The sequence below is a fragment of the Galleria mellonella genome, unplaced genomic scaffold (genome assembly GCF_026898425.1).
Source record: "Galleria mellonella isolate WM207_F2 unplaced genomic scaffold, CSIRO_AGI_GalMel_v1 utg34, whole genome shotgun sequence".
In the NCBI taxonomy this organism is placed as follows: domain Eukaryota; kingdom Metazoa; phylum Arthropoda; class Insecta; order Lepidoptera; family Pyralidae; genus Galleria; species Galleria mellonella.
Genome location: NW_026442081.1, coordinates 724,790 through 747,604, shown reverse-complemented (window position 1 = coordinate 747,604; position 22,815 = coordinate 724,790). Strand labels below are relative to the sequence as shown.

The 22,815-nt window shown below is 34.9% G+C and overlaps 1 protein-coding gene across 1 annotated transcript in view; it reads right to left on the bottom strand.

Annotated features, from left to right (window-relative positions):
• LOC113512204 (neurobeachin) overlaps positions 1-22,815 on the bottom strand; it is a 520,131-nt gene that overhangs the window by 318,869 nt on the left and 178,447 nt on the right. The window contains exons 3-4 of the mRNA XM_052896806.1: positions 13,266-13,370; positions 4,272-4,398 (exon numbers count right to left, since the gene is read on the bottom strand). Of these exons, the coding sequence (XP_052752766.1) occupies positions 4,272-4,398; positions 13,266-13,370 (232 nt within the window). The remainder of the gene's footprint in view (positions 1-4,271; positions 4,399-13,265; positions 13,371-22,815) is intronic.

Below are 22,815 nucleotides of genomic sequence, written 5' to 3'. Positions count from 1 at the left end.
AATGAGCTCCCTGCCGAGGTTTTCCCAAGAGACTACAGCATGGGGTTCTTCAAAAGGGGGGTAAAGAGGTTTCTTCAGGGTCGGGCATAATACCTCTGGTATTGCAGGCGTTCATAGGCTACGGTAACCGCTTACCATCAGGTGTGCCGTATGCTTGTTTGCCACCTCAGTGGTATAAAAAAAATATGATATTGAAAAGACACCAAGTAATAAACTGATTCAGGACTGGGTGAAGAGATTTAAAGAAACCAGTTTAGCGCTATCATCACATTTATTGGGCCATCGACTTCAGTTAGCTGCAGAGATGCCCAAACCTCTCACATTCACACTTTTTCCTGTGAAATTATTCGTAGAATACAGTGCGCGATAATAGTCTATCAATCATGTCTAAATTAAAAGAAAAAAAAAAATAAGATTCTACAACATGTTCAAAGTAAAATCGGAGGCATGGATTCGAAAACGTTCGAGATCACTTTGAAAAATGTAAGAGCCGCGAGAGAGGATATTTAAATTAATTTTATACAGTTATTTTAAAAAAATAAATTTCTTGATATTCATATTTGAAAATTTGCTATACAACAACAAATTGTATAAAATATTGGTTTAATTTTATTAAATAAAGATGCCAGCAGTTATTTTCTGAGACAGCCTGTAGTAAGGCCACGTCACAATGACATGTAACAGCGTATGTACATACCTACTATAAACTCATGTTTACCGTATGCTAAAGACTCGATACAATAGACCATTGTTCACGACTAATCCAACCAGTATTAAAATTATTAGAATAACTTCATATAATTATAAATTCACGACTAAACTGTGTTGATTTAGATGCTCAGATTTAAGCCCAATGGTCCAGGGATTTTGGGATTAATTGAATTCATTAATAATAATTATTAAATAGAGGGTAGTTCGTTAACATTTACAAATTAATTTTGGTAAGGAGAAATGGATTGTTTGATTTTTGTAATGAGGTCTAAAAGCCCTATTGCTAGCAATATACCCTCTTAGGTCGATCTCCACGCGGTTCCCCCTTGAAACCATAATGATTGGAGAGGGAGACTTTGTACAAAAGACGTTTGCTTGCGTACCTCTGTCCTATTCTTGTTTCAACCGTGAAGCAGTTGTGTTTGCATAGCTGTGTTTCGGTTTGAATTTACAGGGTACAGAGGAATAACACCTAAGTCCTCAGGAATGGCAACGCATGGGGGGTATCATGGGCGAAACAGTATACTCTGTTATGTCCATGGTACTGCTCATGTCCGACGACGGTTACCACTTTCCATCAGGTGGGCCGTCAGCTTGTTTGCCATTCTAAGTTGTATAAAAAAAAGACTCCGAAAGATTTTCATTTGCAATCAAATAATTTTTCCTTGCAATAAAGTAGAATAACCATTTCATCAACGTAAGCAAAAGAACTTACGAAGCGCAGCGGAATCGAAAATAATTTAGATATCCGATGCAGTGAGCAAAGCGAGAGGAAATAACTTGTGGATGTTACGATATATCCTAAGACGGTCGACAAAATTACCTTTCTGCTGTTACTGCAATATGAATTCAAGGCAAAACATATGACACAAGTAGTCTCGACGGTCTGCTTTGACGAAACGAGGGTGCTTGTCCTACGAGAAAATTGAATGTCGGAAGAAAATATTTATCAGCTTGTTTTCCATTCTAAGTTGTATAAAAAAAAATTGCTAGCAATGGGACTGGTAGTCCGCATTACTAACAATCCCTTTCCCCCGAATTATTTCATTTATACCACAATATCTTTTTTTTTTTTTATGGATGATATTGGAATAGTAATTCCGCCTGTGCTATCGGTTTACACTAGCGGGGCACCAGTGAGAGATGATTGGCGAGGGTGAAAAGACTAAGAGTATTAAGCTGGACGCCACTGCTGAACATAGGTCCCTTCATATTGGGAGGCTTTGTCAGTAGTTACTATGCTTGGTAAGCGGATTGGCAGCCGCAGTTAGTCTTCGGTGATGTTTTAAGAGAGACGCTGCTACCCATTCCTCGACTATTAGATTCTCTTGCGAAACTTACGGGAAAGGAACGAGTGGTCCATTCTACACCGGGACCACACAGAAAACCTACCTATGTATTGAGTAAGAATTATGAAAGCAATTGTTTTAACTGTAGGTATGCACACTGCGGTGAAAGGTAACCGAGGTGGACGAGGTGGAACAATGTCTCCGCCAGTGGCAATATTGCTCAATAAATACGCTTATGTACGACTTGTACTACTGTAATTCATTTAATATATCATCAGGGGATGTAGCTCAGATGGTAGAGCGCTCGCTTAGCATGCGAGAAGTACGGGGATCGATACCCTGCACCTCCAAATCTCTTTTTATTACAGCTAAAGACAAGACAAGCAAAAATTCAATATGAAAAATTAATATTTATTGTAAAAATACAAAATGTTTCTCTACAAATAATGATATACACCGCGTTTCCAAATAGTGTTTGTTAAATACAAAATTTTTCACTGTGATTTGTGATTTCCAAAAAATCTAAATAATTTACAAAATTATATTGCTCATCACTATTCAAACGCGGGACGGGGTAATTTTTAGTGATGATACAAAATTGAAAGAAGGGTTAAAATGTATTCTCACGGTAACCAGGGCGACATGAATACACGAAAGTTTTAAAATTCTCTTCGCGCCCTGTCTGTGTTTTTCCCGTTTGAGGGCAAAGCAATAAACTGAGTTGTGGCTATTTTGTGTAGCGTGGCACACACACGATCAAAAAATATCTGTTACTTTTTTATGTATTTTTTTTTTCCTTTTTTTGTGTATATCTATCTGTGTTTGTTGCTATTTCAGTGCGGTAAGTAAAAAAAACTATCTACATACATATCTGTCACGCCTGTCTCCCATTACGATAGGCAGAAACAATGGAACACAATGGTTACGTCATGTCTTCCCTGTTTCCCCAAATGGCAAAAGAGGGCAAAAAACTACTTGTTACTTAATTGAAAAAAATATGAAATCGAATTTCATAATTTTTTTTTTAGTTTATTAAAAGAAGTATAAATTATTTATCAATATTTAATTACTATTAACTGAATTTCCATGTTAGTATAAAAAAGCACATATAGCTTTTTTATAAATGCAGTTAGTTTTTAACAAAAAAAAAGCGAAATATTTTTGCAGTTGCAAGTCATGACGTATAAAAGCTACGTGGAAAGCAGAAAAATGGGTGAAAGATATGCGTACTAGGCTAGCATAAGAATACACAATAGGTAAGCGGAGAATGACATACGTGGAAAAGACGTGTTCATTTATGCATTCCTAGCAATGTGTGGCAAGTTTAGTGGGCGGTTTTTTGTTATAAAACAGAAAAAGATGATTAAATTAAACTGATGATGATAACACTGAACACGACTTGATTCCTAAGATCAGATAAAAATCAATCAATCGGTCAAAACCTGTCACAACACAACACAGCGGATTACTAGCCAATCAATTAATTAGCTTCGTACATGCGCAGCTTTCAAAGGAGGAAATCTTATTACGCGATTTGACGCAAGTCAGAATTCACCGCAACGGACGGATGTTATTACGTTAGGAGACTCTTAAAAGGGCTCGGATAAAATACAGGAAAATGGCTGCGGGATTATGTTTCCACATTACGTGTATTTTTATCGCGACAAAAATCAAATATAGAACCTTTTAAACATAGACAAAACAATATTTACTATTAAACATTTTGTTTCAAAAACCGATTTTAATTTTGACAAAGTTAATATGAGACTACCATGAGAGTAAATTACTACTGACTTAAGAAAAAAAAATGTAAAATAAAAACACTTCAGAATTATCGAAGATGTCACCTAATATAAAAAAGGTATAACTATATAGTTTTCTCTGGTATTGCATAAAAACTATAGTACAAAGTTGCATTTAGTTTTTACAGTTTTATTTCTGAAGGTCGAACTTAAATTTTAGTGTATATTTTGTCTTAATACAATATTTAGTAGTTAGACACAATACAGTTTATGAGTGTTACAGAAAATTATAACTATGTACTTCAAAATCTAAGGATACGATATCGCGTGATAAAAAGCTAGTGTCGCGAACGCCTACACCTAGTAATCAACGGGACGAGGCGCGCAGTTAGACTAGCGCTCGCATTATAGTCACTCAAGACTAAAGGTCTCGGATGGTTCCGAAGTTAGTCGAGCTCCCTCGACCAAATTAACTGACAGTTATTAATTATATTAAAAGCTAGTATAATATAATAAAAAAACAGCATACCGGCGACGACGGTCTCCGCGCGCGGCAACCTCTGCAGCACGTGGTGTATGAGGCCCACGTCGGTGCACGCCTGCAGGTTGCGCACACTCTTGCGCAGGATCGCGATGAACACCGACCATATCTCCGCCTGCGACACACAAATGTACACCAACTTGGTCACTTCCTTATTCACATACCTGCTTTTTTCACATATTTAAAAGTGTATTATTAAGACAGTAGGTTGCATGATGAGAGATATGCGTTACGAGTAATAATTCATGCGCATTTAGTTAAATTGTTCTCTTTTTAAATATAAATAAAAAAATGACTCATTTCTAACACAATAATTACACGTTATGGACACCCGTTTGTATACAGGATTTTTTTTGATGGGTGAAAATGGTATGGCAACCCCGCCTGCGCTAACGTGATACGCTGGCGGAGAACCAGTGGTGATAGATGAGAATGAAAATAGGCCAGTTAGCCCATCATGATGAATTCATCAGGAATTAATCATGATAGTTTCCAGGGGGAACCAGGGGATTGCTAGCAATGGGATTCTCAGTCTCCATTACTAACAATCCCTTACCCCTGTATACAGGGTTGGCAGTAAATAAGTCTAGTTCTGTTACAACAGCACTAAATATGACTTTTGAGAAACGCCAAACCTAGTCAACATTAAGTTAACCGAACGTTATTGGTATAAGTCTCTGTAGGAAATAATTACGATATATGAGAATAATAAAACATAACCACAACCCAAATAATCACAAAACAGAGTAGCAAACCCAAAAAAGCATAAACCCACCAAAACAATGCGAGCGTATTAAAAGCATAATCCAGTGGAAGCGTTTGTTCAGGCGCACCGAGTGGAGAGCGCGCATCAAGGCAGAAATTTTCAATTTCAAAGCTCCGCGTTTAATAGAGCTTGCAGTGTACCGCAACGGGGCACGTGAAATATTTTTAATGAAATTCTTTTCTCTTTCGCACGGCCACTGCAGCAGTCGTAATTTTAATTTTACACGACAGTGTGCACCCGGCTTAATTTGCTCTAATTTATGCTAATGTAACAAATGTCGAGCTTGTAGGGACGCGGCGCCTTCGCGGCCGCGGAGGGCGGACAGCAACGGAGCAAGCCATCTTGGGCCTTAAGCTAAGTTTTGGATTATAACCAAGTGCTTAATAGATTTTTTAAAGACTTCCAATACAAGAAGTTCTCAATTCGCTTGTATTTTTTGTGCATATGTTACGTGATACCTTGGCCAATTTTCAAGAGATATGATTATTTTTTTGGTTAAAGAATGAAAATAAGAATATTAATTAAAAAAATTTAAGCCGGATCAACATATGTGACATGATGACTTCGTAAGGATCAATTTAGAAGAAAAAAGATGACAAGAAGAAGGGGAAATGTATCATATAGAGAGATCAAGAATATGATCTGACAAAGAGCCGAATGGAGAAGACTATAAAGAAAAAGTAGCCACGATAAGAGAAAATTTTTAAATTCAAAAATATTAAATATATAATATTTTTGTAATTGACAACTATTGATATACTGTTCGTTGCAAGCCACAATTTTCATTTTTTTTATAACACAGGAGACAAGCAAGCATGCGGCTCACCTGATGGTAAGTGATTACTGTTACTCGCAACATAGGTATTCGTACAGTTATCAAGGAAATTGTACGTTATCGGTTTTTTAAGAAAGAATGCGTGAAATATAATGAGAATGTAAACACACAAATTTACGTAAATTTCATATATCCAAATTATTTGTATGAAATGTATGTATATTGCAAAACATCGCGTTGGCCATCAGTGTATTTTATTTCTTACGATTCTAATAATCCTTTTTTATTCACTATCGATTATCGAACCGCATTCATTCTGTCTCAATATAAGTAGTTGTTTTTGCAGAATAAAATCTTATCTTTTATCTATTCGTAAATTAATAAAATATTTTATCAAGTGCTTCAGATATACGCGCTGATTAAACGGTTTAAATGGTATGATTGGATGTCGAATTTAAAGGACAATAGTTGTTAAGTCTCTAACAATATTGCTAGAACAAGATATCAAACTGCTGGTAGGGTATAGGTAGTACGGTACGGAGAAAAAAAATGAAACCCAAGTAACGAGGGCCATGTAATTACATTACATTGTTCTCCCGTTAACGGAACAATCTCGGTGAAATTACAGGTTCAGTGAATTCCCGCGATTCACTCACCGGCGCCGGAGGAATTTCAAATGAAACATTTTATATCTTCGCACGCGCTAGGTGCTTGTTTTTGTCGAGAAAGTGATTCAATTTTATTTTGCACGGCGCTGATGGTTAAGCTCTTTCTACCGACTCGGAAAGGAGACTCTCATTTCTACAATATTTCATTAAATTTGTTTTTGAGTGCGCGTCACACGATGTTTCGGTCAATTCAGAATTTAATAGACTTCACTCCCACATTGGTCTCGTAACTTTGGCAAGATTGAAGTAAAGGTGATTAGGATTCCGTGACGATATGGCATAAAGGGAATCTTATAATATGACTTAATCAATTTGTCGGCCTGTTTGACACAGCGGCATTTATTTATATTTGCAACTGTTTCGTAAAAAATGTGTTTTGCTCCAAAAAAGAAAACGCTGACTTCAATCGTAAAAATCTAATAATGACCAGCGATCTCACTATTCTTGTAAATTTGGAACTGGGTGAATTTGTAATAATATTGGAGTAAACCCCAAATAAAAACATCAACAAACACCCACCAGAACAAAATGATTTATCGAAATAAAAAAATATAGGTTTAGAAACTTCACCTTTCGGAAGTCGCTGTAAACATATATTGGACCTAGCTGAACCCTATCTTACGCTTCGCTCTGTTGGCAACAGAATTATTTGAATACCACCAGTAGCAAAAAGTTGCAGAAGTTTTCTCATTAATCTACCCACGACCGGACCGTAATAAAACGTGGAAAAAATATTAGCCCTCAGTCGCTCGCTATCCCGGTCTCCGGATTTTTCATCTTCATACTTTATTGTATTAATTAGAGCATTAAAGTACGCAGTAACGCAGATCCTTAAGATAATTTCGAAAATTAATTCACTTATTTTTATATTACGTCTAATTCTTTTCATATGTAACTTATCTCACCATAAATTTGGCATAATGAGCTGTCTCTTCGTTACGAACTCCTCAGACACCGTACCAAGAAACTTTACACATTGCGTCTAACAAACGAATGAGATATACGCTTTCTCGCTCATTATCTGATGAAACTCCTAAAGTCCTAACACGCCTCATTAACGTCCCACGTCTCATGTTATCCCGATAACGAGACGATTTGCTTGCTAAACAAAACAACAATACATTTAACAGAATACAGTCATTATATTAAACAAAATACAAAGCATAAAATTCTTATACTAAAACAAAACAAGATATAGATTAATTAATGGCTGTGTTTCGGTTTGAAGGGTGGGATATGGCGTGAATTTACAGGGTACAGAGGATTAACACCTGAGTCCTCAGGAATGGTCAACGCATGGGGGGTATCATGGGCGAAACTGTATACTCTGTTATGTCCATGGTACTGCTCATGTCTATAGGCGACGGTTACCACTTTCCATCAGGTAGGCCGTCATTCTGTTTGCCATTCTAAGATGTATAAAAAAAAACTTTAATAAGCACTTAATTTATCAAACACGTAATTTCCTGGCTTAGATATATATTTCACAAACTAATATTAATTAGCTCCTGCCTTTTTTAATACAGTTGACACAGTGGAAAATTTTTATAATAGTGGCACTATAACAACACACTAAACACCATGTTTAAATGCCTAACAGTATGACCCAGAAGGGGGGGGGGGGGTGTTAGTAATGTGGACCACCAGTACCATTGCTAGCAATATATGTTTTTCTTGTCAGGTCGACCTTCTGGAAGTCGAAACCGTGGAAACCACCGTGCTGAATTCCTGGTGTATTCATCACGATGAGCTAACTGATCTGCTTTTTTATCCCCACCTATTATTCCTCACTGAAGCCCCGTCAGTGTTGATAGCGCAGGTGGGGTTACCATTACATTATCATCCATTAAAAAAAAAGGTATGACCCTCGTGAGTTTTCCAAGAAGACTGCTAAAACCCTTAACAATAAAACTAATAGAAACGATCTCGAGTAAAAGATGGTATAGGCTGCAAACCGTCCCTGACAGTGCGCTATCGAGCTCTTAAAACGTCCCATAAGAAAAAGATTTCATAAGATGACTCGACAGAATCCGAGTGTATTGGCGTGTCGGCCATCACTTCGAAAGCCGAGAGCCAACTCGACGTTTCACCTCTGAGTACTTCTGGGATCCTAGTTTAATATTGTTAGATTGAGTTTGATAGATTAATTTTAGTGGAGTATTTTCTATGTGGCCCATAACTGAATGTAGTTTTCATGATTGTTTTCATAAAAATTTTTAAATCTGATGTATGTTTTATCCTGATACGCCATATAGAAATGGATATTGGGTTTCCTACTACCTAAATCCATGCATAGAAGATTACGTATATTCATTTAGTAAATTCTAGAAATGACGTCATCTGTAAATCTTCTTCAGTGGGAGTACGGAGCTAGACATCACATGATGAGTTTATAAAATTTCCGATAAACACACATACACCCACACATAGACCGCCCCCCTCCGTCACCCACACACACACACACACACACACACACACATACGCATACATATCTTACGTCTTGAATATTTGTTTTATGTCAAAGTCGATTTTATAAAAGCCTAGAATTTATAAATTATATAATCTTTATAAAAGAAATTATAAATATTTTGAATGAAAAATTGAAAGAATCAAGTTTCTACAGTAAGTTAATAAATTCTAGAGAAAATAAATATATACATATAATGAGGTAACATAGTTCCCTAACAAATTCATTCATCATTCCAACTTTTCATTGTCTACTGTTGAACAGAGGCCTCCTCCATTGACTGCCACGAACAGCACGAACAAGCAACGACCTTCAGATTGCATTTACAATTGTTTTTTGACTTCCCCTTTATGATAAATGTTTCAAGACAACAGCAAACGGACAAATAAAGTAACAATCAAAATAATGAAACCGAAGAACTTATATCTTTCAATTGTTAATTAAAAAAATAGGAAATTGAAGTTGGTATAACATGTTGTTGACAAATCGTCATAGTCGTAGAATACTGACGGATCTGACAAACATTACGTATAAAGATCCGTCAGTATTCTACGACTATGACGAAATGACAAGAAAAGTGATTGGAATACATATGTTCTCTCATATAACGGCACGGTTTATTAATTTTATACCTTTTTATTATTATAATTTAATTTACCAGAGGGAGACTTTGTTCAAATGTCGATTGCTTGGGTACCTCTGTCCCATTCGTGTTTCAACCGTAAAGCAGTAATCTCATATTCGTGTATAATATAGTATATTTTGAATATGTGTAAGTATATTTTTTATTTATATACGAGTATATATTTATTTATTTATATATGTAATTTTAGTATGTATGTATATCAATAATTACTAGTACCGCATTCGAGTATTCTGACACTTCCCTATGGTTGACTGGTAGAGAATGCTTTTAGCATTAAGTCCGCCATGTACAACATATATGTACTAATGAATAAATAAAAGCAAATAAATAAAGTATAATTGTATTTAAATAGTTCTTACGATAAAACAAACATTTATACATTTTTTTCAATATTTTACACTGAACGGAAGTTGGTCAGATTACCTGAAAGAGTTTCTTCAATTAAGGATTGCATAAAAATTTCGAAAATTTATTAAAAAAAAGGAAGAAAACTATTTTAATGCGTATATTATTAATGTTGCCAAATAGATTTGTATTCGAATGAAATACCTTCTGATCGATTCTCGGCTACTTGTTATTATTTGACAAGTTGGCCCAAACTTTCTGACATAAATTCAGCGTTAATTTCTCTAATATTAACCAAAGCGGCCACCTCGAGTAATTAAGCGAGAGTTATTGTCGGCTTCTTTTCGAATTACCCAGTCGAGGGTTCTTCATGCTAATAGATTCATTTTTAACTAGTAAAATTGAGTTATACACTTTGCAAGATTAATTGGTTACTGAGTGAAAATAAACCTTTCGTTGTTATGTTTAACAAGCGATAAATATTATTTTGCATTATAATTCGTTTATTCTTGACTTCGAATTAAAGTTTTTGGAGTAAACAATTTTTTTTTCCTACCATAATAATAATAAATGCCAAGTAACGATTGACTGGTGAATAGATGGATGGATGGTCCGTTACTCTTTCACGCAAAAATTACTGAATAGATTGGAATAAAAATCTTATATCCTAATTTATTTATGTACTAATTCACGCGGGTGAAGCCACGGCATACAGTTAGTATTAAATATACGAGTATTCAAAAAATTTTTTGTGTTGGAATACTAAATAAAACAAACAACACGTACATACACACAAACAATATAATATTTTTGAATACCACCTTATTTTGAAGTCGGTTAATAAAATAATGGAAAGGTATAATAAGTCCGTGTATTGTTAAAAGTCACTTTTAATTCCTAATAAAGTCTGGTAATATGAGAAATAAATAAATCATTATAAATAAATATTTATTAGGAAAATTTTCGTTAGTAGGTAGATGTATGTGAAACTTGTTTTTTAATTAACATTTTAATTTACTATTATCTCATTTATATTTTTATTATATATCTTATAACGTTAAAAGTGTTTGAGTGGAGGGATTGTTAGTAAAGGGGAGGTTAGTCCCCATTGCTATTAATATACCACGTCAGATCGACCCCTACGCTGTTCCCCCTGGAAACCATCGTGACTAATTTATCGTTGAATTCGTTACTACGGGATAACTGACCTGCCTTTTCACCCTCACCTATTATCCCTCACTGGTGCCCCGCCAGTGTATACCGATAGCGCAGGCGGAGTTACCATACGATTATCATGCATTAAAAAAAAGATAAGAGTATTTAATACATAGAGATTTAGAAAACGTTTAAATTGTTGAATCGCTTAAAAAAAATAACAGATTAATACTATACGTCGTTATATAAGTTAAGAAAGCTCTTAATGTCAATCTTGCCACCCCATTACTCACAAGTACGGTGGCCGGGAATCGGGCGAAAGATGGTGACTCAGCAGAATCAAAAGATTTCCAGAAAGGTGTACATATAACATACACAGTTGGAATAGTCGCTAGTCTCAAATGTTATTCGCAAATAGTTACGTCCATAAATACACTCTGGAAAACAACATTAATTTCACTTAATTAAACAATAATTACTATGGATGCTTTGGATTCACAACCAACGGAAACACAACAAAAACATAGAGTTCAAAAGCTATTTTCCTTGCATCAATCAACCATGTTCACGATAATTATTCTTTCCATGAATTCTCTAACCGAGTATGTATGACACGACTGTATTTTTTTTAATTACATTTCAATTTATTCATGTGAAAGAGTTAATTTGGTTTCCTTTACTACCAGAGCAGCATGAGTGTTTAAGAAGTAAGCGATAAAAGTTATAGCGTCGGGCGGTACCTGACTACCTGCAGACAAGATTGAACGCTTCAAATTACAGCCACAAGGCCACGCCCCATGTTCCTCACAAAAAAAGAGACCGTGGGCCGTACAATCTATGGCCACAACAGTGGCCAGGTTCATACGTAATATAGATGACTTTTTAAAATGTCAAAAACATATATTTCTATCTAAACACTTGCTAATGTTATTTTTTTGTATTATTCTAATCAGAGAAAGAGTTAACTTGCTCCACTTAGTTACCAATACAGCATAAATGACGAAGATGTCGAAAAGCAAGATCTTAAGAAAAAAAAGGGAACACTTCAACAAAAACTATTCAGCCCTTAGGCCTGTTACGTACAGCATCGTGCCGTCCTCTTTTAACAAAATGGAATAAAAGAAACAGATAACTTGCATCACAGTTTTATACCAATAAGAGTCGTATTTCTACTACCATATTTTGACGTGTATTTTTATTGAAATAGGTACGATGAAGAATCTGTTTACACTATCAATCGATATTGATCGCAAATAATTGCAATAATCGATTCAGAATCGGCAATGTAATCGCGTAACATAACCACAATTTTTTTATGCAACTTAGAATGGCAAACAAGCTGACGGCCCACCTGATGGAAAGTGGTAACCGTCGCCTATAGACATGAGCAGTATCATGGACATAACAGAGTATACTTTTTCGCTCATGATACCCCCCATGCGTTGCCATTTCTGAAAACTAATTATGCCTTCAAACTGAAACACATCCATTTTGGAACCTTCTTATTTTTAATTTTTATTATATTACATATATACATAGAATAATAAACCAAAAAAGGTAAATTTTCTATTTATCTACTATAATAGACACGTATCAAAATTCTATAAAAATTCATCGAGCGTATGGAACCATATCTAGGTATGTTACAAGCATGCAATAAAATTGTTGGTTTACTATGAAATTTAATAATTGTTAATTTAGCACTGCACGTACTAGGTCAATGTATCGCCTCACCAGTTTGTATTCATTTCCTATATTTAAATTTAGCATATAAGATCATTTTTATTTCTTAATTTTGTCAGTTATAACCGAGCCATTGGAAATATACATTTCAACGAACCTCGTCGTCTCAATACAACCTGCAACAGAGCGCTTCCACGTCTTATGTACCATTTTTCACTAGACCTTCATTTCGTTTGATATTTATGCGTATTGAAAGATAAAATAATTTAGTATTATAATAGCCTGCTAAAGATATTAGAAGCGGCTTAGAAATATATTTATTATAACTTTGTATGTTGGCACACTAGATTTATAACATTGTTTTGGCTTTTGCTGTTACAATGTTGTAATTATTTTTCAATGAATAAATAAAATAAAAAATAATAACTCAATGCTCGTAGTATGTACTTGTACTTATAAATAAAAAGAGATACGCACCTGTAAGCTCGGCGGACAGTGGTCGAGCAGCTCGAGCATGTGTTGAATGTTTTGCGCGTCCTGTATCACAAAGTTCAACTCCATGTCGAACTCGCCGCCGACCAACTGGAAATAAAGAAAAAATCCACGTTAATCATTTGTTGTCTGTTTACATAATGATCTTCTTGATACATAAAAATCCCGTGTCAATATGTTCTGTTACGAAACCGCAAAACCAATTTTATTGAAATTTTTTTAAATTATTTGCTCCAACTCGAGAAATATGGTAGTTTTTATCAGGATAAGAAGTAATGGAGTTGGTAGTGTCAGGAGCAAAATGTTTGCTGGCATACTTAGTATTTAATAAATAGATGCAGCATTGATGACCTAAATGCATGGTTTACATGCATATCCCTTTCAGACCTGAACGATACGGGCGTGAGTTTTAACTTTAAAAAATTCTAAAACCGCGCGCAATTCATTTTTACGCACGAAGCTGAAATAACATGATAGTGAGATTCTAAACCAGCCAATAAGAAATCATTTTAGCGGTTAGGTGGTGCAGTTGTCTCGTGCGTGCCGGCAAGATGGCTTGCCTCCAAAACACAAAATATATTTAATCTGAAAGAAAAAAATTTTGGGTCTGAAAGGGATATACCATATTTGCTCGATGTATTTTATTTTTTTTTATTTATTATGGCATGATGTTTATACGTCTCTTCAGGTCATAGGCTATGGTAAACCCGTTTACCATCAGACGGGACGTATAATTGTTTGCCACTAAACTAGTATAAAAAAAAAACAATAATTCTTGATTCTTTATCGTTTTTCACTGCAATATTTCTATTAACATATAATAAAATCGTAACAAAGTAAAAACAAGGATAGGGAAAATGGGGTCCCCGTAAACTATGGGAATGTATCCTATGTATACATAGTATACGTAAACGAAGTTGTGGTCACAGTTATTTGTTATATTATTATTTGTATATACAGGTATGCTGGTCATACAAATTCTTCGTATGTACGCGGAAAAATAAATCAACTCTATTTATATAGTCACATCGGTAATTTTGTCGGTCGTTTTATATAGATCCTTCCACCTACGGTATTCGATTTTCCACGAGCTATTCATCGCATCCTTTCTTCGGTCTACGCTTCATAATAATCCACAAATGTTCCTCTTTTTATCTATGGTCTGTTAGTAAAAATGTAAAATAACCACAAGAAAAATTACATAAAAAAATATTGTCTTAAAAAATTGGGTAATTATTTTTAAAAGAAAAAATAAAAGACATTTCAGACCCGAGGAGTCTATATAACAATAACATTTTCGAGTGCTATTCATAGAGATTGTATCTCTAATTAATTATATCATCACCATCTTCCTTATCCCAATTATTATTTGGGGTCCGCGTAGTATGTTTTTCTCTTCCATTCTTCTCTGTCCGCAGTCATTTCCGCATTCACTCTCAATCTGGCCATATTATGGTTCACACTGTCCATCCATGTCTTTTTAGGTCTTTCTCTGCTCTTGTAGCCATTCGCGTTCATCCTTAATACCTTTTTTAAGATTGAATAATTATATATTAATATCAAATGGTCAAATTATACGGTTGAGAAAATTAATTTGTTTTGACAAGTTTATTATTCCCATGAAAAATAACCAACTTTGTCATTTTAACATCTGGTGAATTGAGCGATCACAACGCAGAATTCAACCGGCCAAATGCGTATTCTGCGAAACAAAATGGATTTATGTTATCTATGTGACAATAAATAAATAAATATATAAACATCCACAATCATCTGCGTTCCGTGTGCCTATATTATTTTTTCGATTTGGAAGTTCTTTTGGATGGACGAACGCAGTCAGCAATCGACGGACGCGCCGGACGCGGGCATAGATACCTAGATACATTCGTATCGAATCCAGTGAAGTTTGTTTTTTTTTGGACGGACGCAATCGGTTGTCAACATACCCGCGTGCATCCGTTTTGATGCGCTCTGACGCGCGCAATTTCATATAAATCCTCCTAGAATTAAATAACAAATCAGCTGCATTTAACTATGCAAAACAATTCCAACAGAAAACACTCGTTTCCGAGTGTGACGGATGAGCCAGTTGTTACTGCGATCAAGCACATTTTAGGAAATGTAACAACTCGACCCATTAAATCTTATGCTAAGCTCTACAACAATAATATGGCCATAAATAAAATGAACTTCTCTTAAACATCCAAGTAAAATATATTTGCAATTTATTTAGAGCATTCCTTTTGTTAAGCTTAGTGACAAGAGAGTTCACGCCCAAATAAGATTACGAGGTAGGTATTTGTACGTGTCTTTTGGTTTCAGCGAACTTTTTTGCAGATAGAGCGTTTTGTGTCCGAGTGAAATATTGGCTGTATCTTGAAAAGCCGTCGGGGACAATGGGGTGTTGTCCCCATCGTGTTCGACGGACATTCAATTTGCGCGATCGGTCAATCTCTGTATAGCTCCTGTGCGCCTAGTACTCGGGTCTTTTGTGTTCCTTAACAATGATGTCAGCAAATAACATGAAAAATAGCTAACCTTAATACGAAGCTTTTTCTACCCTATATATTCATTCACAGCTCAGGGTATAAATAAAATCATAAGGATGGTTAGTAAAAAGTTTTTTATTGTAACCATTGTTCTACCTGCAGTTACTTTTTTTATATTATATGTAAAATAAATTACTTACATTAATTTATGAAAGATATTTTTTATTTATATATCTCACTGTAGATAACAGTTATTGGCCGTTGTATTCTCACCCCACATGAATAAGTTTTCAACCCCTATATTGTGATTATACTAGGCAATGATAAAAATCAAAGAGTAATATTACCACCATGTTCTTTCTGAGGTTGAATTACACAAAACAATTTATAAAAAAAATATACATACATATACTCGTATGTCAAATCTGTCTTCCAAAAAATTTAACAAACTAAAGTGAACGAGTCACGTGTTATTTATAATGCTCGTTACTAGGAAAGCAGGACCGTACAGGAGCATTCCCCCTAAATTCTCTTTTGTAACAGGGGTTACAAAAGCGTATTCAGGGTTAAATTGCTTGCGTGCTTACATTCCACAATAACATTCATTAAGATTCCTACATGATTTTATTTTTTATTTTTATGTGCTTTTATCTTCTTCAGGCGTATCGGCCCTATCGTACGATGAACTGATTTCTCAGATAAGATTTTATCTACTTTGATGAGATTTTGTTACTCAATCACGCTTAAACAGCTGAATGGAATTTCATTAGATTTGGTACACGAGTAGGTGCAGGCCGAAGCCTTAGGAAACAGTTATTAAATACATATTTTTTTATACCAATAAAAATAGCTGTATACTCATAGGTATACTATATAAAATTTTACTGGGGCTTTAAGTTTGTCGAACTCAAAAAAAAAATTATCAGGCAAAAATCTTTATTTTATAAGATACCGTATAACGTAAAACATAAAGAAAAACACATGAAATGACAATATTCTCATTTTTTAAGTTTAAAAATGTAATAAACCTTGTTACTAGGCGATGTTTATACATGGGAGATATTTAAGAAAAGTTGTTCTTAATAGTAGCATTAGAAATCAAAATAATAATTTATTGAAATTTTGTACGTGTGTTAGTTTTGTTTATTTATCAAGCAAAAATTAATGCACCAATTTGTATAGCTTCCACAGTTGTGTTCTGGAAGATTTTACTTAAAATATGTTTGATCTTTATACGAGGAAAGGACTAATTAATAGGATTTTCTATTTAAGAAATCCACGCATACAAGACAGTGGACAAAAAACTAATATAATTATATTATATAATTAATACAATAAAATGAGCGTTAGCAATGTTACTAAAAAGATAGATAGATAGATAGATACTCTTTATTGTTTCCTCCAAAAGATTACAATAGTAAACTTATTATAAATATAAATAATTACAAGAAATAATCACAATGAGAAAACAATGGGCGACCTTATCGCTAAGAGCGATCTCTTCCAGGCAACCTTTGGATGGAGAGGAGTAATTATAAACAGTTTGGTGGGAGGCACGATGAAAAATTTTGTTAGTTCTAAATATGGGAAATGTGATACATATAATAATATAAATATTATCCCTACTCATTATTATATTTATATACATACATATACATATATATATATATATATACATACACACATATACACATATACATATATACACATATATACATACCATACACATACAAATACATATACATACATGGACATAAACGCCTACACAAATACATAAAAATATATAAATACTGTTCACGAAAAGTATGCAAGTAATAAGTATGCTAACCAGACATATAAACACATTAAGAAGATGACAACTTGCTCAAATAATAGTTCTTCAGTTTTGTTTTAAAACCAGCCGTACATTTTATATTTCGTAAGGAAACTGGTAAAGCATTCCAAAGCCGTACAGCTTGCACCGTAAATGATTTGTCATAAAAATTAGAGAAATGTACCGGAATCTTCAGCTGAAGGCCCCCAGAAGACCTAAGATTAAAAGAATTGACGGTATGCAAGAATTCAAACCGCTCCTTCAGATAGTGAGGGGAAGAAGAGTTGAAAAGGGCATTGTGATAATAAAGATAATAAAGTTAACCCAGCGAAATACTAAAATTACAACAGTATACCCCTTAACTGCTACACTTAACCCAAAAGTACTGATGTTAAAAATTATGACGTTAATAAAAAGGTGTCTCAAACTAACTGCCGTAGTTAGGTGCCGGCGCTCGCCGTAGACTGTTACACATAACGGTAGGTACTTATTATTGGAGGTAAAGTAACCCGGCCGAAGGGCGAGCCGGTAATTTGATTGCCCACCGTGTCGGTTACTATTGCTCCTATATCCTACAAGTATATATATTTAGGATCCGTTAGTTCTATTAATATAATAAATGTGAACGTGGCACGGATGGATGGACATTTTTCAACCAAAAATTACTGAACAGATTTCAATGAAATTTTGTACAAGCGTACGTTATATCCGAATTGAGAATAAAAGATACTTTATGTATGTGACAATTCACGCGAGCGGAGCTACAAGATAAAGCTAGTCTAATAATAAAACTGTCACTATCTCCATCGCGAATTTTTATCGTCTAATCTAATTTACAACAAGGTGTTGGCAATTCTTAGAAGAGCTAAATATTTCAATAATTAAATTACCTTTTAATTTATCAAATAGATTTTTATTCTAAAAAAAAAAATAGCTGACGAAATTTCAATCGTGACAAAATTAATACTGTCTCATTATACTTATTTTAATAATAATTTAATAATGTTTTATTAAATTATTATGAAAATAAGTCACATTGATGGAGGATGAGACGTGGACACGTTTAAATTTAGCACCACAGAGGAAAAAGTTGGAATCGGTCATTATAAAAATAAATATGATATCAACACGGAAGTAAATATAGCCTGTTGAAAAAATAATTATTAAAATTGGTTTTGAAGTAACAATGATATTTGGTAAGATACACACCAAAAATAAACGAATTATGAACCTTTATTCGAAAACTGCTTACTAATACCGAAGATTCGGGGGGAAGGGATTGTTAGTAATAAAGAGGTTAGTCCCCATTGCTATCAGGTCGACCATCATGCGGTTTCCCCTGGAAACCATCGTGACTAATTTATCGTTGAATTCGTCACGATGGGCTAACTAACTTGCTTTATCATCCTTACTTATCATCCCACACTGGTGCCCCGCCAGTGCACACCAATATCGCAAGTAGGGTTACCATTCCATTATCATCCATTCAAAATAATAATAATAAAAAAAAACTGAAGTTTTATATTAATTCAGGACACATCTACAAGTAATTTGCTACCGGCATAGAAACAGAGTTGTTTAATAAATCAATAAATCTTAATTTAAACAAGTCTCCGCGAAAATGGAATTCAACAAGTTTCCTTTGTTTCAGCTATCCGCAGAAACGCGTCCATATTGTTCATGATCATCCGCATCCGTAATGAACAAAGCACCTGTCAAGGGTTACCACTTACTTGAATTTCCATTAAAATACACCCATCAATAGGTACAACGTGCGAATCTCTCGCAGGCATTATTTATTTATTGGTAGATCGACAATGTTACATATAGTTCGTTACAGTACAACACTTGATATAAACATAATAACATTAGATTGTATAGATAGAGTGTCTCCGTACAATTTCGAGGAAAGCGAGTCAAGTCAAGGAGTGTTCTGAGGAATTGTTCGGATTGATACCTGCTGCTGATTTTCATCACCGTACAACCCGCCACAAACTAAAGTTTCATCCCAGCCATCTGGACGAATGGCGATCTTCCACCGTACGTTTTTCAAGGCACTTTCTTCCACGCACAACCACTCTTTGAAACCAACTTCCAGCAGCAGTAATTCCGAACCGATACGATAACATAACCTTCACTAAAAGAGCATATTCCTTTTTAAAAGGCCGGCAACACATCTGCAATGCTGTTGGTGTTGTGGGTGACCATGGGCGGCGGTAGTCACTTACCATCAGGTGAGCTGCATGCTCGTTTGCCCCCTGTGTTGTAAAAAAAACTTTTCCATACAATTTTTCATGATAAATAATTATGAGTTTCCTTTATAACTTCTATATTTATTTTGTCTTATAATTTTTACATCTTTTTAATGCGTAAAAACTCATTTTATTTTATAAATAAATATAGATACGTCAAGGTACATTATGTGCGTAAGTAATAGAACACTGATAAAAAAAACGTGTCAGCTAATTGTCAAGTTAGCTGACACGTTTTTCTGTTGCAAAAAGTTGACTTGTTTTTGAGACTCGATGCTTTGTCAATATAATCTTGGATGATATGGATGGATATCATATATATATAAAATATTTTGAAATATAATACCCACATATAGATATAATTTTTTTATAATTTCCTTGTGTTAGTTGTAGCGAAGCATTTGTTTTGGAGACATTCTATCTATATATTCTAAATTGTAGACATGTGATATTGGTATAAATTCACACATTTTCAATGTAGGAAAGTTACAATAATGAAATAGTTAATTAATGTAGGTTATTAGAAATACTTGTTTGAACCTACATTCCACAAATAACTACTAGGTGCTCATGAAAAGTTCAGAGATTAATGTTTGCAGGAGTGTGCGATATTGTAATTACGGCGAGTGGACGCGGACGAGGTCGTGTAGCGTACGTCGAGTCGAGTACGTCGCGCGGGACCTCTCGCTTGGGAAATATTCAGGACGTTCCATTAAAACGCGATGACGTCACGTCACGTGCGGGCACATGCCACCTCTGCTGAAACTTTGACGTTCGCCATCTTTATTGTAGACTAAACGTGAATAAAACATTAGTAATTCTATTTTATTACTATCAGAAATGAATTCTGCATATTGCAATATATAGTATCGAATATTCAACAAAAAATGTTCTCAGTTCTTATGCGTATAAATCAAAAGTGTAAATTAATACAGATTTGAAAGGTCCTAAGTTAGCACAACCCAACTATTCAGGGGGGAAAGGGATTGTTAGCAATGGAGTTAGACAGCCCGATTGCTAGCAATATGCCCTATTAGGTCGACCTCCACGTGGTTCCCCCTGGAAACCATCGTGAACAATTCTTGTTGAATTCATCACGATGGGCTAACTGACCTGCTTCATCCTCACCTATCATCCTTCACTGGTGCCCCGCCGGTGTATACCGATAGCGCGGGTGGGGTTACCATTCCATTATTATTATGTTGATAAATATAATTAAGTCAATCAAGGGTCCTTAATCTCCTGCTCCCATTTAGAGTTACAAATTAGATACAGGAATAACCTATACCAAACCAAAGAGCCTGTTATTTTTTTACAACACAGGGGGCAAACGAGCATGCGCCTCGTTTGTAAGTGATGGTAAGTGACTACCGCCGCCCATGATCACCCACAACACCAGAGGCATTGCAGGTGTGCTGCCGGCCTTTTAAAAAACGGAATATAACTCTTTTCTTGAATTTATGTTGTCGTATCAATATATAGTTCGGAAATACTGCTGCTGGAAGTTGATTCCAAAGAATGGTTGTGCGTGGAAGAAAGTGCCTTGAAAAACGCACGGTAGAAGACCGCCACTCGTCCAGATGATTGGGATGAAACTTTAGTTTGTGTAGTGGCGGGTTGTACGGTGCGTTCAGAAGGAACCTCGTTCTTCATATTCCACTATTTTTTTTTTTTTTTTTTATAGAACTTAGAATGGCAAACAAGCTGACGGCCCACCTGATGGAAAGTGGTATCCGTCGCCTATAGAAACCAAAGAGCAGTACCATGGACATAACAGAGTATACTGTTTCGCCCATGATACCCCCACCATGCGTTGCCATTGCTGAGGACTCAGGTGTTATACCTTTTCTTGAAGGTTATGTTGTCGTATTGGTAAATTCACGCCATATCCCAAAGAATTCAAAAAGTGCCGAAACACAGCCATGCAAACACAACTGCTTCACGGTTGAAACACGAATGGGACAGAGGTACGGTGCGTTCAAAGCAATCGACTTTTTACAATCTCCACTATATGAACGTCAACAAATCTAAAAGGGAAATAGAAGCTTAAAAGGGCGAGCTTATACTTTTATGCTTGAAATATTACCTTTTGATATAAATACTAAAAAAAATACAAAACAATAAATACCCATGTATTTATACAAAATCACTAACGCAAAATCGCATTTTAACTACATTTTATCAGAGAAACAATGAAATCTTATGTAGCGTAAGCTCAAAAATGATGAAATAGTTCACTTTTGTAACAAAGAAAAAACTGCAGATAAATGCAAGATAAGCAAGGACTCGGACATTATTTACGCGTCTACGCCAAGTGGCCATAAAACCTCTCGTAGAAATGCCGCGATGCCAAATCGTGTATACAAGGTAGAAACATAGTAGCTGAAACTTGTATCATCCAGTCTCTATCATTCTCTAAGGTATCTAACGAATACGTCTGCAATTTTGGATTAGACCACTGATCGTAAGACCAGCCCTCAGGAATGGTTTATATTTTATTACTAGCTTTTACCCGCGACTTCGTCCGCGTAACCAAAATATGTTTACTAATTGGGATTAAAAAGTAGCCATACGCGATAAATAGTTATGAGTGACTCCTGTACAACTATTGCATTCATTTTGACTTATAAATATTGTAACTTTTTAATGCGCAAAAACATTTTATTTAATAAACAGTTATATATAGATACATTTAAAAAGTTAAGATAACGAGTCAACTAATTTGCCAATTAGTTGACAAAAGTTGACCCGTTTTTGAGGCTCGATTCTCTATCTATATAATCTAAGCTTTCTCCATTCCATACAGTACAAAATATATAGTACACAAAAATTTATAGTGATTGGTTAAACGGTTATGACGTTATAAGATAACAAACAAATTCACTTTTACATTAATTTCTCCGCAAAAAAGGCTACTTCTTCAATTGCGACATAACTATTATAGGAATTGAATAAAAATAAATAAAAAAAAAAAATTGCAA